Below are 16,659 nucleotides of genomic sequence, written 5' to 3'. Positions count from 1 at the left end.
AGTGAGGTAGGTACACTCACCTCGTACAGACAAAGAGACATTTTACGGGTGGAGCCACCTGGATAAGAAGAGGCAGAGCTGAGGTTTGCACAGGGACTCTTGGGCCTCTGATGTCTGTGCCTGTGACCGCAGCACTAAACTGTCTTGCGAATGTTGAGCTTTTCTCTTTCTCTAAAAACCTAACCAAATTAGGTATATGCATTTATTACAATCCTGTTTAAAATACAGTCCTGTATTTTATCCTAATACAATGATGATAATGGATAAATAAGATTTGAAAGAGTAAGTGAAAATCAATGACATTGGCTTGGGGCGTGGCCAGAAAAGAACGAGAGGTACAGAGGCTCTGGGCCCTCTTAGTTGCTAAAGCCGACCCTTAAATTTAGCTCTGAACTTCTTGCCAGCCAGATGATGAAGGAAGACACAGCCATTTAAGTAGCTCTTAATTAAAGAGGAGAAAAAAGAAAATGAGGGGGACAGTACCTTGCCAGTATTTGCAAAGCTTTTCTTAAGATTTATTTCAATTATTTCCAAAGGGACTTCTGAGGCACTAATCAGAGTATCAGGATCAGTCATCCAAGGGGAGTTTCCTTTTCTGTGTGAGTGGCAAACACCTATTGCAGGATGGCTTCATGACCTGTGAAGCCCTTGATACTGGCCTACCATTACCTGTTTTGCTGCTTCTTTTTTTTTTTTAATTTAATTTATTATTTTTTTTTTTCTGGCTGCACCTCGCGGCATATGGGATCCTAGTTCCCCGACCAGGGATGGAACCCGCGTCCCCTGCACTGGAAGCGCAGAGTCTTAATCACTGGACCTCCAGAGAAGTCCTTGTTTTGCTTCTTTTTTTTTTTTTTTTTTTAATTAATTAATTAATTTAATTTATTTTATTTTTGGCTGCGTTGGGTCTTCGTTGCTGCACATGGGCTTTCTCTAGTTGCGGCGAGCAGGGGCTACTCTTCGTTGCAGAGCATAGGCTCTAGGTGCACAGGCTTCAGTAGTTGTGACTCGCGGGTTCTAGAGCTCAGGCTCAGTGGTTGTGGCACATGGGCTTAGTTGCTCCGCAACACGTGGGATCTTCCCGGACCAGGGCTTGAACCCATGTCCCCTGCATTGGTGGGCGGATTCTTAACCACTGCACCACCAGGGAAGCCCTGTTTTGCTTCTTGAACCCATAACATGAAAGTATAGTCAGAGGGATTCTCGCTGAGAAAACCATCGTGCATTAAACCATTTGGGAGGAGGTGCTTTGCAGATGATGATGATGGTGTCTAGTTCTTCTACATCACTCCCTACTCCCTTCCCACTCCCCGACTCTGTCCATAGGCTTCATGGAGCTACTGGCAATTTTGCCAACAGCATACTCCTTGCAGGAACACTCTCTACCTCTCCCGTTTACTTGACCAGCGAGGGCCTTTCTGTCCAGAGCTGCCTCGGGCAACCGCTCCGGGGAAGCTTCCTTAGCCATCTCTTCCAGCCACTCTCAGACTGGGCACCTCTTTTCTGGGGGCTCACAGTTTCTTATGCTCATGTTCGAAGGCCACGTATCCCTAGGATCACAAAAATTTGTTTGCGTTGTGTGCAGGTAGAAATTGTTATGTGTGGGAAATTTTTAAATTTTTGTAAAATTGTGAAGTATACCACACACACATTAATGTGTAATAATGAAGCATTATGATGAGAACAGCCACAGAATGACCACCCAAGATGGAAAATGGTACGTGGCCAGGACCCTGGAAGCTTCCCAGGTGTCCTTCTTAATCACATCCCACTTCTTCTCACTGTTCTGACTTTCGTAGCCGTCAGCTTCTTGCTTTTCTTTACACTTTTACCAATTATGTGCACACCAAGACTTGATAGTTTGGTTTTGACTGATTCGAATTTTCTATTCGGGAAATTGAATCGTCTGTATTTTTCAGTGTCATGCTTCTTTCACCAACCTCTATACCTCTAAGATTCTTTGGTGTATTGGATTTTTTGGTGTATCCGGTGTATTGGAAATAAATGAAGGTCATTCATTTTTATTGCTTTAGAGCAATGTTGCTTAACCTTTTTTTCATTGTTGCCTATTAAAGATCCTCTCTAGACGTATTTTTCTAATTGCCCCCCATGAAATTTTAATACCTGAGATATACTGTATAATTGTACATATATCTGTACTTTATATGAAAAATAAGGTTGTTTTTTTTTTAATCCTGTAAAAATCAGCTCCCACCTCCTTGGGGATGCTCTCCACCTCATTGAGAATGGACACTTCAGAGCAGGGGTTACCACCCTCAGCACTAGTGTCATTGTACCCAATAATTCTTTGTCGTGGAAGCTGACAATGCAGGATCTCTGGCAACATCCTTTGGCCTCTACCCACTGAATTAACAGATGATTTTTCCATTTTTCTTCATTTTTTAATATTTCTGCCATGGAAAGTTATTATTTATGTAATGTTTAAAGTATCGGTTACCTATTATAGGGGAGACTATCACTACAATCTGAAAACTAACACATTGGTTGTTTTCCTTATTTCTGGGAGGTATTAGAAGGTAGGTTTTTACGCTGAGTTGCTTTTTGGAAAATGAGTTTTGAGGACTGAGTGTAGGAGATATTTGGGGGGATTACTAAGCCTTGTCATCTCAGAGATGTGCAGGTAGTTTCTCTAAACAAAAGCTTGCCTTCGGACGTTGGAGTCTCCTTATTTCTTTCCCCTCCTCTTTTTAAATTTGCAGGTTGAAAATGAATATGGCAGCTACTATACCTGTGATTACAACTACCTGCGTTTCCTGCAGAAGCGTTTCCAGTACCATCTGGGTGAGGACGTGCTTCTGTTCACCACGGACGGGGTGCATGAGAGGCTCCTGCAGTGCGGGGCATTGCAGGGGCTCTATGCCACCGTGGACTTCGGAGCAGGTTGGTGTCTACAGTCACAGAAACCCAGCTGAGCAGGCAGGTTTGGGCCTTTTACTCCATCGGTCGTTCTAGGCAGCTGTTGTTCAAGTGGCAAGGGCATATCAAGTGAGATTTCCCAGATTTTCCTGTATCTGGTAACTGGTAACATAGAATACCTGATAATGCACCCCTCCATTGCAGAGATCACTTTATGTCAGCTGAGTTGGGCCTTAGGTCAAAAGCTCCATTTCCAGCCCTGGCGGAGCTGGCTGCAGCCTGGAGTCCTGTTCTCTTAGGGGCTGCCTGCCAGGAGCAGTTCCAGGTTGAGGAGCTCCACCTTTCAGGCTCTGTCTGGGATGTGCTGCTCTTCCCTGCTCCCCCTGTCCCCCGAGTCATGGCTGGATGCTCGGGCTGGGTCGTGGCCATCGTGAACTCTGAGGCCAGCCCTGGGGTTCCGGGAACTTACCTGGCACTTCCGTTTTCTTTCTACATCAACTCATAACGCTGGGAACTGTGATGGGCCGGAGGTGGTTTGGCAGATGCTACAAAAAATCGTCTTGCCTGATGCATTAGTGCTGTGTAAGCTGCTGAGGTTCCACACATGAAAGGAGGGCTGGGATGCTTCGGGCTGTAATGACATTAAGAAATCTTCATGTAGGTTGAGAGCAGCTTTCATAAAAGGCATGGCAGCTAAATGCAGTGTGTGATCCTGGCCTTTTTTTTTCCGTGTTTTTTTTTTCTTTTTTTGGTTGTTGTTGTTATGAAGGACATTATTGAGACAATTGAAATCTTTGAATAAAGCCTTTAGATTAGATAATAGTATTCTATCCATGTTAATTTCCTGTTTTTTATCATTGTATTCTGTTTGTTTAAAGAATGCCCTTGCCCTTAGGGGATACACACTGAAATATCTAGGAGTAAGAGGCCATTCTGTCTGCAAATTATTCTCAAATGGCTCAGAAAAAAATATGTATATTCATATAAAGGGGGAAAACCTGATAAATGTGGTAAAATGTTAACAATTGGGGAACCTGGGTGAAGGGAATATGAGTTCTTTGTACTATTCTCACAGCTTTTCTGTAAGTTTGAAATTATTTCAAAATGAAAAGTTACTGCCCCGCCCAAAAAGACCAGCTTTTCAAGTAGCATAAGGATCCCGCTGTTCTCCCATCTGAGGGATGAGACGTACATCCAGTGTTGCCTTCTCTTGAGAAGGATGTACAGAAAACTGAAGTTGCATTTTTTTTTTTTTTTTATAAATTTATTTATTTATTTATTTTTGGCTGTGTTGGGTCTTAGTTTCTCTGCGAGGGCTTTATCCAGTTGCAGCGAGCGGGGGCCACTCTTCATCGCGGTGCGCGGGGGCCACTCTTCATCGCGGTGCGCGGGCCTCTCACTATCGCGGCCTCTCTTGTTGCGGAGCACAGGCTCCAGACGCGCAGGCTCAGCAGTTGTGGCGCACGGGCCCAGTTGCTCCGCGGCATGTGGGATCCTCCCAGACCAGGGCTCGAACCCGTGTCCCCTGCACTGGCAGGCGGATTCCCAACCACTGCGCCACCAGGGAAGCCCCTGAAGTTGCATTTTTAAAAAGATTCTTCTACACTACCAACAAGGAAATAACTGGCTCTGAGTGAATTGAGTGTTTCTAGAAACACGGTACGTTGCTCAGAGCATTTGGCGATGAAATAACTCATCTACAAAGAGCTGCACAGGAAGTGGCATGCTGGTTTCATCCGCTTTGGCACACTTTCCAACACAGTGACGAAAAAGCACAGTATTTTTCTGTTGGGAGGAACAAATTGAAGATTATTATGAGTTAGTTGTAAGCATTATTTGTATGTAGGGTGACAGCACATACAAATAATGCTTTTGCTGTGGGTTCAAGGACAGACATTCAAGACCAGTGTACCTGGGGCAGGTGGGGCTGTGGTAGCTTCATTCATTTGTGTGCAAGAGGGGCAGTGCCTGGGGTCAGATCCCAGGAGAGGCGCCTGAGAGCAACATTTAAAGATCTGGAAGCTACCGAATGCTTAACAGTGAGAAATTTACAGCCATAAAATAAATGAGATTCCATTCTTTCTTGATCAGCACGTTCTCTCCTGAAAGCTGGCCTTACAGAGAAGCCCAAGGCTTGTCCAAGAGCAAGGGGTTTTTGGAGACTTGGCTGGTGTCCCTTTCACACTGGGACACCCACTGCGGGAACTGGACTGTGCAGTATGGGGTCAGGGTGTCCTCTGCTCTGGCTGGGAAGCACTGTGCGTGTTCACTGATGTAAAGCAGCCCATTACCTCTCTGGGGAGAAACGCTTTCTCTCTTTAGAGATGGAGGGGAGAACAGAGACGTGGGAAGCAAGATGAGATACAGGCATCCTAATGGAATATTTCAGAAGAAAAAATTGAGTTTGCGAGTGGTCTGGAATGACTGTTGATGTACAAATTAAAATTCAGAGTATACTCCATGATTCAGGGATAAACGTAATTAGAGCACATGTGTCCCTTTGATTTGTTAATTAAGTGGCAGATATTTGTGCCACTATGGTGTGTATGGCGCTGTGGAGCTTACCAGGAAGTATGTTCAAAGCAGGGCTATCCTGTAGGGAGCAGCTAGGTCAACCAGATGTCCGAGTGGAGAGAGAGCGAGAGAGAGAGAGAGAGAGAGAGAGAGAGAGAGAGAGAGAGAGAGAGAGAGAGAGAGAGAGAGAGAGAGAGAGAGAGACACCAGCCGTGTGTCCAGGTGCTGGGGACACAGAGGAAGCACAAAGCCTGTGCCGTGATCTCCCAAAGGAAAGCAGTCAGGAGGGGCCCGGGCACTGTTCACAGAGGAAGCATCATTCTGTGGTCCCCACGGTCCGTCAAATGGATGGTCTGAGTCCCCACCTAAAGCTAGCTTGGAGGTGTGCAAGCCCCTGGGGGTGTGGGGAAGGGCGGGGGCCTCGGGCGCAAGTCCTACGAAGGAATCTTTTTATTTAACTTCTTGTCATTCCCATGGCTGACCGTTCTTCTCCCTCTCATTTTTCAGGTGTCAACATCACAGCTGCTTTCCTAATCCAGAGGAAGAGTGAACCCAAAGGACCCTTGGTAAGAATCAGGCGTGAGGCGTGGGGAGACTGTTTGCTTGTACTAACTTCATTACTGCTGCTGGGAGAGAGCGATTAAGTGCTGTGGAGGGTGGGAATGGATCCTTGGTTTCTCTGTGTCTGAGGTCAGCAGCTGATGGGAGTGTAGAGACCCCCTTCTGGACACATGGGAAACAGCAGAAGCAGTGCTGCTACTTGACACTGAGGCCCTGCACTGGAGGGGGGCAGAATAGGGGGGACCAAAGTGAACATCCCGCCTCCATCAGGCTCTGCGCTCTTGCATACCTCATCGTATTTGGTCCTCGTGCCAGCTCTCATAAGTAGTATCATTGTCTCCATTTACAATGAAGCTCAGAGACCATGTCACTTGCCCAGGGTCGTACAGCTGGTGAGTGGCAGGGCCAGGATCTGAGTTCAGGTCTGTGTTTCTTGAAAGGTCTTTGTGACAGAGCTTCTCCACCTTTAGTGTGCTTACAAATCACGTGGGACTCTTGCTAAAACGCAAACGTTGATCTGTTGGGTCTGGGAGGGGATTGAGATTCTGCACTTCTGACAAGCAACCAGGTGACGTGGGGATGTAGGGTTGCTGACCACTCTGGGAGCCGCGGGGCTCTGTGACATGCTGTGTAGGCGCCTGGGAGGTGGAGACGGCAGCCAGGTCCTGGCGGGTGTGCTCAGCCCATCAATGATGCAGCCCTCTCTGTGCTTCCCTTCTCCTTGCAGTTGTGGCAGTTGTCCTTGTCACTTGGCCCCGTGTAAGGGGGAATATCCTGTGCCTTCCCCGCAGCAAGTCAGGCTGCCCCGCCTGTGTACCCAGCTTTGTACAAAGCAGCCTTTTCTGAACCTGGTCTCTGCTTCGTGAGCCATGCAGAACCCGAGTTCCCAGACTCTGGGTGGAGCTATTTCCTGGAGACTGAGACAAGAAAGCCCCAGAACACATCCAGATTTCTCTTTCCTTCTATAGATCAAGGGCTTGGCAGGGTCATGCCCAACAGAAGCATGAAGTGTTTGGGGCCTGCTTGGCAGAATATTTGGACAAGTCTACCTCACTTTAAGTCAACCTGACACCTGAAAATCTGGATTCACACAAAGGGTGAATTTGGAGCTAATTATTTTATAAACATTTTGTCATCTGATTCTTTTGCCCAACAAACTTTCCTACCATATTCAAACTGGGGATTGGTTAACAAGATTTTGATGCAGGTACAACTTTTCAGGGACACCTGTATTGTCCGCACCTGAGACCTGAGTTTAGGCAATGCTATATGGGATGTCCTCATTGGTCCCCCAGCTCCAGGTAAAGCAGTGAATGTCAGCTCCTCTCCCCACCTGTTCCTCGGTAGAGAACCTAGGGCAGTAGTTACTGAGGAGTTCAGCATGTAGAGGTCTTAAGTCTATCCTAAGCTCCGTATCCCTTTCTCTTTTCAGGTCAATTCTGAATTCTACACTGGCTGGTTAGACCACTGGGGCCAACCTCACTCAACAGTCAAGACTGAAGTGGTGGCTTCCTCCCTTCACGATATTCTTTCCCGAGGGGCCAGTGTGAACATGTGAGTGTTATTTTTTGGAGGGGAGACTGTTCTCCGTAGCTGTGGGCTCATGGTGAAGTACCGTCTGTTCTCTTGTTTCCTTGTAGGTACATGTTTATAGGTGGCACCAATTTTGCCTATTGGAATGGTAAGAGCAATTTAACATCTGTTTGTAGAATCTAATCCTAAAATGTTTCTGGTGCTTGATTTTTGGAGGGGTGTGCCTATGGACAACTGTTATTTTCTATTTTTGTTTGTTTTCTCCCAAATTTTCTAATATATAAGAATTGCCTATTTAATTTAAAAAATCATTTTTCTTTTATTTATTAAGAAGAGGAGAGAAATGTTGAATTTACTTTTCTATTAAGAACTGATTTAAAAAAATTGAGTATCCAGGTGTTATGAAATAATCAATGTTATATAAATGAGGAACTGCATTATGATGATTATAAATTACCCTTCTATACTTGTTTTAGATGCTCACAGATTACTTGTTCTTTTAAAATTTAATTCAGAATTTTAATTTAATTTACAAATGTATTATAGAATCATAGAAATGGAATATTTTTCATACGTAAATATGAATGTTTCAAAGTTTTATTTTTTTCTTTTCTTTTTTTATTTTATTGAAGTATAGTTGATTTACAGTGTTGTGGTGGTTTCAGATGTACAACAAAGTGATTCAGATATAGATAGATATAGATATATAGATACGTATTGTTTTTCAGATTCTTTTCCCTAATAGGTTATTATAAAATATTGAGTATAGTTCTCTGGCTATACAGTAGGTCAAAAAATCATTTTTCCTTAAAAAAAAATTTAAGAGACATAACTTGTACATTTAGAAGCTGTTGTTTTAAATCAAGCTAGTCGGGCAGGTCATAGTCTCTGGCTATAACTTACTTGTTCATATATTCTGGTCTTTTTCTTCTCTTTTTTTTTTGAAAAAAAACACTTTGTTTTGTTGAGATACAATTCACATACCATAAAATTCATGATTTTAGGAATTTCCTGGCTGTCCAGTGGTTAGGACTCCACGCTCTCACTGCCGAAGGCCTGGGTTTGATCCTTGGTTGGGAAACTAAGACCCCACAAGCCACATGGTGCAGCCAAAAAAATAAATAAATAGATTCATGATTTTAAAGTACATGATTCAGTGGTGTTTAGTTTATCACAAACTTGTGCAGCCATTATCACCATCTAATTCCAGAACATTTTCATTACCCCAAAAAGAAACCTCGTACCCAAGAAATGCCCCACTCTCCCTCCTCCCAGCCCCTGGCAACCACCAGTCTACTCTCTGTCTTTATGGATTTGCCTATTCTGGACATTTCATACGAAGAGAACCATACAGTTTGTGGTCTTTTGTGTTTGACTTCTTTCATTCAGCGTAATCTTCTCAAGGTTCATCTATATTGTACTGTGTATCAGGACTTCATTCCTTTTTATTGCTGAATAATATTCTATTGTGTGGATATACCACATTTTGTTTATCCATTCATCAACTGATGGACATTTGGGATGTTCCCCCTTTTGGGCCATTATGAATAATGTTCCTATGAACATTGATGTGTAAGTATTTGTTTGAACCCCTGTTTCAATTCTTTTGGCTGTACACCTAAGAGTGGGATTGCTGGTTCATATGGTAACTAACTCTATATTTAGAGTTAGAGGAACTGCCACAGTGTTTTCTAAAGCAGCTCCATCATTTTACATTCCTATATGGCCTATATGGTCTTTTTTTTTAGTAGGAAAAATTATGGTAGAATTCTCTTCATTGCCATTGACTTTTGCAAAGACAAACCGTCCTATATTGCTTTTCTCTAAGCCTCATTCCCCACATCTCTCCACATCTGCATTTTCCTTAGGAGTCATTAAGGATGCTCTACAGTTGAGTTTTGGAAGCCTAATTGGACCTCAGTCTCCTGGTGTTAGTAATTGGACACTATCAGCTCTTAGTGAAGTTTCTTCTTCAAACTGCTATCTTTTGTGCAGGGCAGGATGGTCAAGGAGAAGACTTTGGTTAAAGTATTATTAATATTATTATTAGAGCCAAAAAATGGAGATAATGCAAAGTTCAAGTGTCATTTCTTAAAAGATAGTAGAGTGCCAAGGTTGGTAATTGAAGTTAGATCAGCTCTGTGTCTGTCTTCCCCTTAGAAACACTTTAGACTTTGTGATGCCTTTTGCATTCAGAAAGTAGAGATTCCTCCTAGCTTCCATCCATGGAACCGAGACCAGTCACCAATCCAGGAATAAAGACTGATATTTTTTGAAACTTTACAGTTCATGAAACAATTTTTTATATCCTATTATTTTATTGAAAACAATACATTCTTTTTTAAAAATATTTATTTATTTATTTATTTATTTTTGGCTGCATTGGGTCTTCGTTGTTGGGTCTTAGTTGCTGCACGCGGGCTTTCCCCAGTTGCGGCGAGCGGGGGCTACTCTTCGTTGCGGTGCACAGGCTTCTCATTGCGGTGGCCTCTCCCGCTGCAGAGCTTGGGCTCTAGGCACGTGGGCTTCAGTAGTTGTGGCACGTGGGCTCAGTAGTTGTGGCTCGCGGGCTGTAGGGCGCAGGCCCAGTAGTTGTGGCACACTAGCTTAGCTGCTCCGCGGCATGTGGGATCTTCCCAGACCAGGGCTCAAACCCGTGTCCCCTGCATTGGCAGGCAGATTTTCAACCACTGCGCCACCAGGGAAGTCCCAATACATTCTTTTTTAAAATTTACGTATAATAACTGATTCACTTTGCTGTACACCTGAAACTAATACAACATTGTAAATCAACTATACTCCAATAAAAATTTTAAAAATAAATAAAATTTACATGTATAAAACTACCACTCAGAAGTTGTCCTTAATCCTGTCCCTTGCCCCTGACCTTGCCATAAACAATACAAGGCTCTTTTCTGCCTCTGTTTTCCCATTTAGTCCTCATAGCAGTCTCATCTGGGCTGGGGATTATGGACCCACTTTACAGATGAGAAAAGCAGGGTACCAGAAAAGTCCACAAGATTCCCATTCAGTTGGCAGAGAGTGGAGCCTGGGCTCAAACTCAGGCCTTGGAAAGCTGGTCACCGCTCTTTGGATAACTCCTTGCAGCCTGAAGCCTGTGTTTCCAACCCCCAAACCAGCCCCTCTGTGTTTGCGGGCCTCTCTCTCCTGCCCTGTTGCCCGGTCTGTTTGCGGGAGTTGGGCGGGGTGGGTGGGCGGTCTGTGCTCTTGGCTGCTATTCTTCGGGCCGGCTTCCCAGAGGAGAGCACGGGAGAAAACCTCTGGCTCAGGTGCTCACTGCGCTCCTGCCCACAATAGCTGCCCACGCTGTGCAGATAGGTGCCCACTCTGTGCTCATGTATCCCCACGGGAGCCAGGCTGTCCTCTCCTCCTCACACACCCTGCAAAGCTGAGGAGCGGTACATCCTGCCATTTCTCTTGCCTTCCTACCTCACACTCCCCAGCATGGCCAGAGGAGGCTGAAGTCAGCACTGTTTCCCTAGGACACTGCCCTGTGGGGACCTGAAACATCCAGAGGAAGCATTCTGCTGGTAGAACTGCACAGACTTAGTTTTCCAGTCTGTCCTGTAACCCATTGGCCAACTTCCCAGCCTGGGTTCCCTTGGCCTGTAAAGTATGTTTCTGGGTGTTCACACTTGTTGACACTCCTCCACAGAGCTCCTTCTCATGCATGGCTCTGCAGGGGCCTCGGGTAAACAAGGCCATGCCTACCACTAGGATGCACTTGGTCTAGTGGAGCAAGGTCACTGCCACACTGAGCGAGAGGAGGGACCACAAAGGAGAAGGTGAGCTCCTTGCAGCAAGGGATGTGGTTTTTCTTTTCTTTGCATCTCACAGCAAAGGATGTGTTTTAACATAGGTGTTCCCAGGGGCAGGAGAGTAAAAGTAATATGACTGGATCAATTCAATTGGTTGAGTGGTCCAGGTCTTTCAAAATGTAGATTCTGTGCATAGAACAGATGAGACAGTCTTTGGGGGATGACCTCATCTTCGGCCTCCCTCATCTGTCAACCCCGCCACCAGTAGGATCACCCAGGGCGGCTCCATCATTCGTGAGCTGTGGGATCGCTCCAAGGAATTCATTACTAAATCATAGTGAACTGTCAGATTTTGTGCCTCATTTACTTAAAAATTAGATTGGATATAAGATTATCCTAAAATAACTTTATTCTTTCACACACTTGCATTGCAAAATGCTCTCTGGAGTAGAAGAGAAAGGGGTGGCATAGAGCCTTGCTGGTCTGCAAACGGCAGCGTCAGTGTCACCTGGGAGGCTTACTTAGAAATGCAGAGTCTCAGGTCTGACCCCAGCCCTGCTGAATCAGCATCCCAGGTTGGGCTAAGGAGTGTGTTTTAACGAGCTCTCCACATGACTCTCAGGCCGGGGCAAGTTGTACTGACGCAGGGTCACTGCCCAAGTTTGCAGAGTCTCCTATCTGTGAATATCACCTGTGACAAGGCTGGGGCCCACTGGTCTAGACTGTGCCCCTTGGACAATAATTGCAACGCTGTTTGCTTTTTGCATCGATGGTATTGGCATTATTTATTAGTCTCTGCGGCGGGTCACGTTCCCTGGGAAACGGGACTCTGAGATTGCCTGGCACAAGTTTATTGGGGTGTGCTCCCAGCGGCAACACCAGTGAGAGTCAGGATTGGGCAGAAGGAGAAGCTGGGCAGTGATGCAGTCTCAAAAGTGGCTCAGCTGATTCTAGAGGGAGCTCTGGAGCTGTGATGACCCTTTGAGGCAAGGGGACTGGGTTTTTATATCCCTGCACTGGTCAATCTTTGGATGTGGGCGATCCCAGGAGGGGTGTAATCTTGGGCAAGGCGGCCCAGCAGAGGTCAAGGACCAGAGAGGGGCACATCTGAGAGCCGTCCTCAGCAAGCACTCCCGGTTAACTGGGGGAATGAGTGAGCGCCTGGGCCCTGAAGGTCAATGTGAGAGGCACACCACAGCACCCCCTAACTCTTTGCAGACATTACAAACGCCCAAGGTTACACTTGACTTTCAGTGGGCTGATGTGTGTCTGCAGTCATCTCCCAGTTTGTTTGGTCTGATAGCCCCTTAGTTGTTTGCTGTTTATCCTGGACCCAGAAAACTGTGTGTCCACCACCATGGACCTTTTCTCAGCCACACATGAGGTCATGAACAAGATCACGGCTGCAGGGTTAACGGTCAGACGTAGGGGTCCTGCCGTAAGCCTTGCTGTTGCTGGTTGTGAGATGTCCAGGGGGTTTTGTGGGGAGCGTCAGAGGCCCTGCTTGTCCAGTGACAGGGCTGTCTGCTGGGGTCGCTGAGAGAGTGGATGGGGAAAGTGCTCTGTAGACTCTAAGGAGCGTGGCGAGGGCCACCTGCAGGAAGAAACTCGTTTCTCTAAACCTTGCCTCCTGAGGGCCACCTCTGTGTCACTTAACAGTTGGCTCTAATGTGTTCCTTATTTTCTCCCTCCACAATGCCGAGCCATGAATCCCAAAGAACTTGTCCCAGGGGAAGGCCTTCCGTAGTAGCTAGTGGCATGGTTTTGTCTTCCAGGGGCCAACACGCCCTACCAAGCACAGCCCACCAGCTACGACTATGATGCCCCCCTGAGCGAGGCCGGGGACCTCAGTGAGAAGTATTTTGCTGTGCGGGATGTTATTCAGCAGGTGAGTGCTTTGTACGGGCTGCAGGGGCTGGTCTGGGCCAGAGCCTGCCCGGGACTCACAATGCTCTGTAGACAACTTCCTGGAGCTTTTGTGTGTAAAAAGACGGATGAAAGGGAAGCATGAGCAAGAATTGGCCTTGAGTCTTGGTCCCACCCGATTAAGAGTGAGCCTGTCAGCAAGGTGCTCCACAGTACGTTGTAAGGATTAAAAAGAACACAGGTAAGGCCTCCGGTACAGCCCTGACACATCTGTTGTCCAGTAAGTGGTGGCCATTTATACTATTATTCATACTAAACAGAAGAAAATGTGTGTCCACATAAGTAGCTGAAGTATGCAGGAAAGAAAATCCGTGGGCATTCTGAACACGGTACAAACGTGAGCTGGCAGCAATGCTTCATTTTTCTATTTGGGGCAAGTGATTGCTGTTTCCTCCTGGCCTGACACCTGAATGCTTAGTCCTGCCAACGTTGTGACCTTTGAGGCATCTAACGCACCCAGGTGGGGTTTCCTGTCTCTGTGTGGCTTTAAAAAAAAAACCCACAGTTTTTCTGCTCAGTCACCTGAGTTTTGAAGTTAAAAAACAAAGATTTTCTGCCTATAAATGGTATGGACTTTTTTTTCTGTTAGTTTTAAGTATGCTGTAGTCTCAATCTAAGCCTAAGTGTTATTTATATTATGAAAAATTTTAAACATATTGAAAAATATGATCTATACTTAACTACTCTTAGAGTTTGTCCATTTGATCTACGTTTTCAGATGTGTGGTTAAAATGTTGCTCGTGTGATTTTTACTGTGGGTTTAATCTCTGTAGAATTTAGAGTGATGACTCCCAAGTTCTGTCTTGTACGTTTGTTCTCTGTTTCAAAGCTCTCTATTCCTATCTTTATTATTTCCTTCCTTTATTTGAAGCTTAGCTTTTTATTTATTTATTTTATTTTTTATTTTTTATTTTTTTAAATCTTGCTCTTTTACATACTGTTTTTCTTATGTTTTGGTTATGTGTTTTTTATTCACAAAGAGATCTAATTTTTTTTTTTAATTTTATTTATTTATTTATTTATTTATTTATGGCTGTGTTGGGTCTTCGTTTCTGTGCGAGGGCTTTCTCCAGTTGCGGCAAGCGGGGGCCACTCTTCATCGCGGTGCGCGGGCCTCTCACTGTCGCGGCCTCTCTTGTTGCGGAGCACAGGCTCCAGACGCGCAGGCTCAGTAGTTGCGGCTCACGGGCCTAGTTGCTCCGCGGCATGTGGGATCTTCCCAGACCAGGGCTCGAACCCGTGTCCCCTGCATTGGCAGGCAGATTCTCAACCACTGCGCCACCAGGGAAGCCCTAGCTTTTTAAACTGGGCTTTCTTCTTTTCTTTTCTAATATAAATACTCAAGTCTATACATTTCCTTCAAGTACTGCTATGGTGCCATCTCATAAGTTTTGATATGTAATATATTTATTATTGTTTGCTTTTAAACATGCCTATTTTGATTTCTCTTTGACCCTTCAAACATTCAGAAGTGAGTTTTTAAATTATTAAACATAAGTATTTTTCTAGTCTGTTGGTTTCTCACATATTTGCATTGTGGTTGGAGAATGTAGTGTGTATGATACCAATCCCTTGAAGTTTGTTGAACTTCTCGGTAGAGCCTGGCCTATACCAATATGAACAAATATTCTGTGTATTCTCAAAAAGACTTCGTGTTTTATAATTGTTGGCTATAATCTGTATACGTGTTCATTAGATTAAGCTTATTAATGGTGCTGCTGATATCTTTGATATCCTTCCTAAATTTTTTGGTCAGTTTATTCTATTAGTTATTGAGAGAGTTGTGTTTATGTATTTCTTCTTGTAGTTCTGTCAGTTTTTGAGGCCATGTTATTAGTATGTAGATTGAGAATTAAATCTTTTAGTATCATTATATGGAAGTCGTCTATCTCTGATAATGCTTTTTGCCTTAAAGTCTTTTTTGTCTGATACTAATACTACCTGCATTCTTTTCGTTAGTATTTATCTGGTATATCTTTCACAATGCTTTAATTTCAACCTTTTTATATCCTTTTTAAAAAAACACGTGTCCCAAAACAGAAGCAGACTCAACGGACGTAGAGAACAGACTTATGGTTGCCAAGGGGGAGGGAGGGATAGATTGGGAGTTTGAGATTAGCAGATGCAAACTATTATATACAGAATGGGTAAACAATAAGGTCCTGCTGTATAGCACGGGGAACTATATTCAATATCCTGTGATAATCCATAATGGAAATGAATATAAAAAAGAGTGTATATGTATAACTGAATCACTTTGCTGTACAGCAGAACTTAACACAACATTGTAAATCAACGATACTTCAATTAAAAAAAATAAAAATAAAAACGTGTCCCTTGTAAACAGGATATAGCTGGATTTTTAAAAAATCTAGTTGGAACATTTTTGTCTTTTAACTGGTGCACTTGTTCATTGTCATTCATTATAATTCTTGATACACATCAATTCATTTCAACCATCTTATAATAATCTATTTGTCCAGCTTTTCTGTTTTGTCTTCCCTTATTACTTTCTTTTGAACTGTTTATTTTTGTTTCCTTATTTCATCTCCCTCCCACCCTAGTTTGGATGTTATTCACTATATTTTTATTCTTTTTTTTTTTTTTTTTTTTTTTTTTTTATTCTTTTAGTGGTTACCTGTTGAAGTGTGAAATATGTACCTCCCCAAAAATACAACTCAGTAAAGAACAACGTGAACCCCTGGAACCAACACACAGCCCCCCAAAAGCTCCCCTCATGCTCCTTCTGGTCATTGACCTCCCACTGACCTCTATCACCATAGGTTAGCTGTGCTTGTTTTTGACTTTATATGGATGGGTTCATACAGTATGCACTCCTTTATGTCTGGCTTTCAAAAAACTTTAACATTCAGTTTTTACTTATAATAATTTAAAATTAATCCATATCTTTACTTCCTTCCTACAACCAGAACTTTATCTCACATTAACTCCAGTTACATCCTTCCTGACTTATATGCTCTGAATGTCGTGTATTTTAGTTGTGGGCTAGTTGTGGATGTGAATCTTCAAGGGAGATTTGTTTTCTCCCCTATTTATTGCTGTGCAACAAATTACCTACAACTCAGTAGCTTAAAACAACAAATGTGGGACTTCCCTGGTGGTGCAGTGGTTAAGAATCCGCCTGCCAGTGTAGGGGACACGGGTTCGAGCCCTGGTCTGGGAAGATCCCACATGCCGTGGAGCAACTAAGACCGTGCACCACAACTACTGAGCCTGCGCTCTAGAGCCCGCAAGCCACAACTACTGAGCCCATGTGCCACAACTACTGAAGCCCGTGCGCCTAGAGCCCGTGCTCCACAGCAAGAGAAGCCACCGCAATGAGAAGCCTGCGCACTGCAACGAAGAGTAGCCCCCGCTCGCCGCAACTAGAGAAAGCCCGCGGCAGCAACAAAGACTCAACGCAGCCAAAAATAAAAATTAAATGAACAAATAAATTTTAAAAAACAAA

The 16,659-nt window shown here is 44.2% G+C and overlaps 1 protein-coding gene across 2 annotated transcripts in view; it reads left to right on the top strand.

Moving 5' to 3' along the window:
- The window catches only part of GLB1 (galactosidase beta 1), a 91,357-nt gene that overhangs the window by 29,989 nt on the left and 44,709 nt on the right, over window positions 1-16,659 (top strand). For both annotated transcript variants that reach the window (XM_036868771.1, XM_036868770.1), the window contains exons 6-10: window positions 2,721-2,901; window positions 5,899-5,957; window positions 7,385-7,506; window positions 7,593-7,633; window positions 13,040-13,152. In XM_036868771.1, coding sequence (XP_036724666.1) covers window positions 2,721-2,901; window positions 5,899-5,957; window positions 7,385-7,506; window positions 7,593-7,633; window positions 13,040-13,152 — 516 coding nt within the window. The remainder of the gene's footprint in view (window positions 1-2,720; window positions 2,902-5,898; window positions 5,958-7,384; window positions 7,507-7,592; window positions 7,634-13,039; window positions 13,153-16,659) is intronic.

This window comes from Balaenoptera musculus, chromosome 11, assembly GCF_009873245.2.
Source record: "Balaenoptera musculus isolate JJ_BM4_2016_0621 chromosome 11, mBalMus1.pri.v3, whole genome shotgun sequence".
Classification (NCBI taxonomy): Eukaryota; Metazoa; Chordata; class Mammalia; order Artiodactyla; family Balaenopteridae; genus Balaenoptera; species Balaenoptera musculus.
Note: the sequence above shows the minus strand (reverse complement) of the source record. Positions and strands in the feature narration are given on the sequence as shown.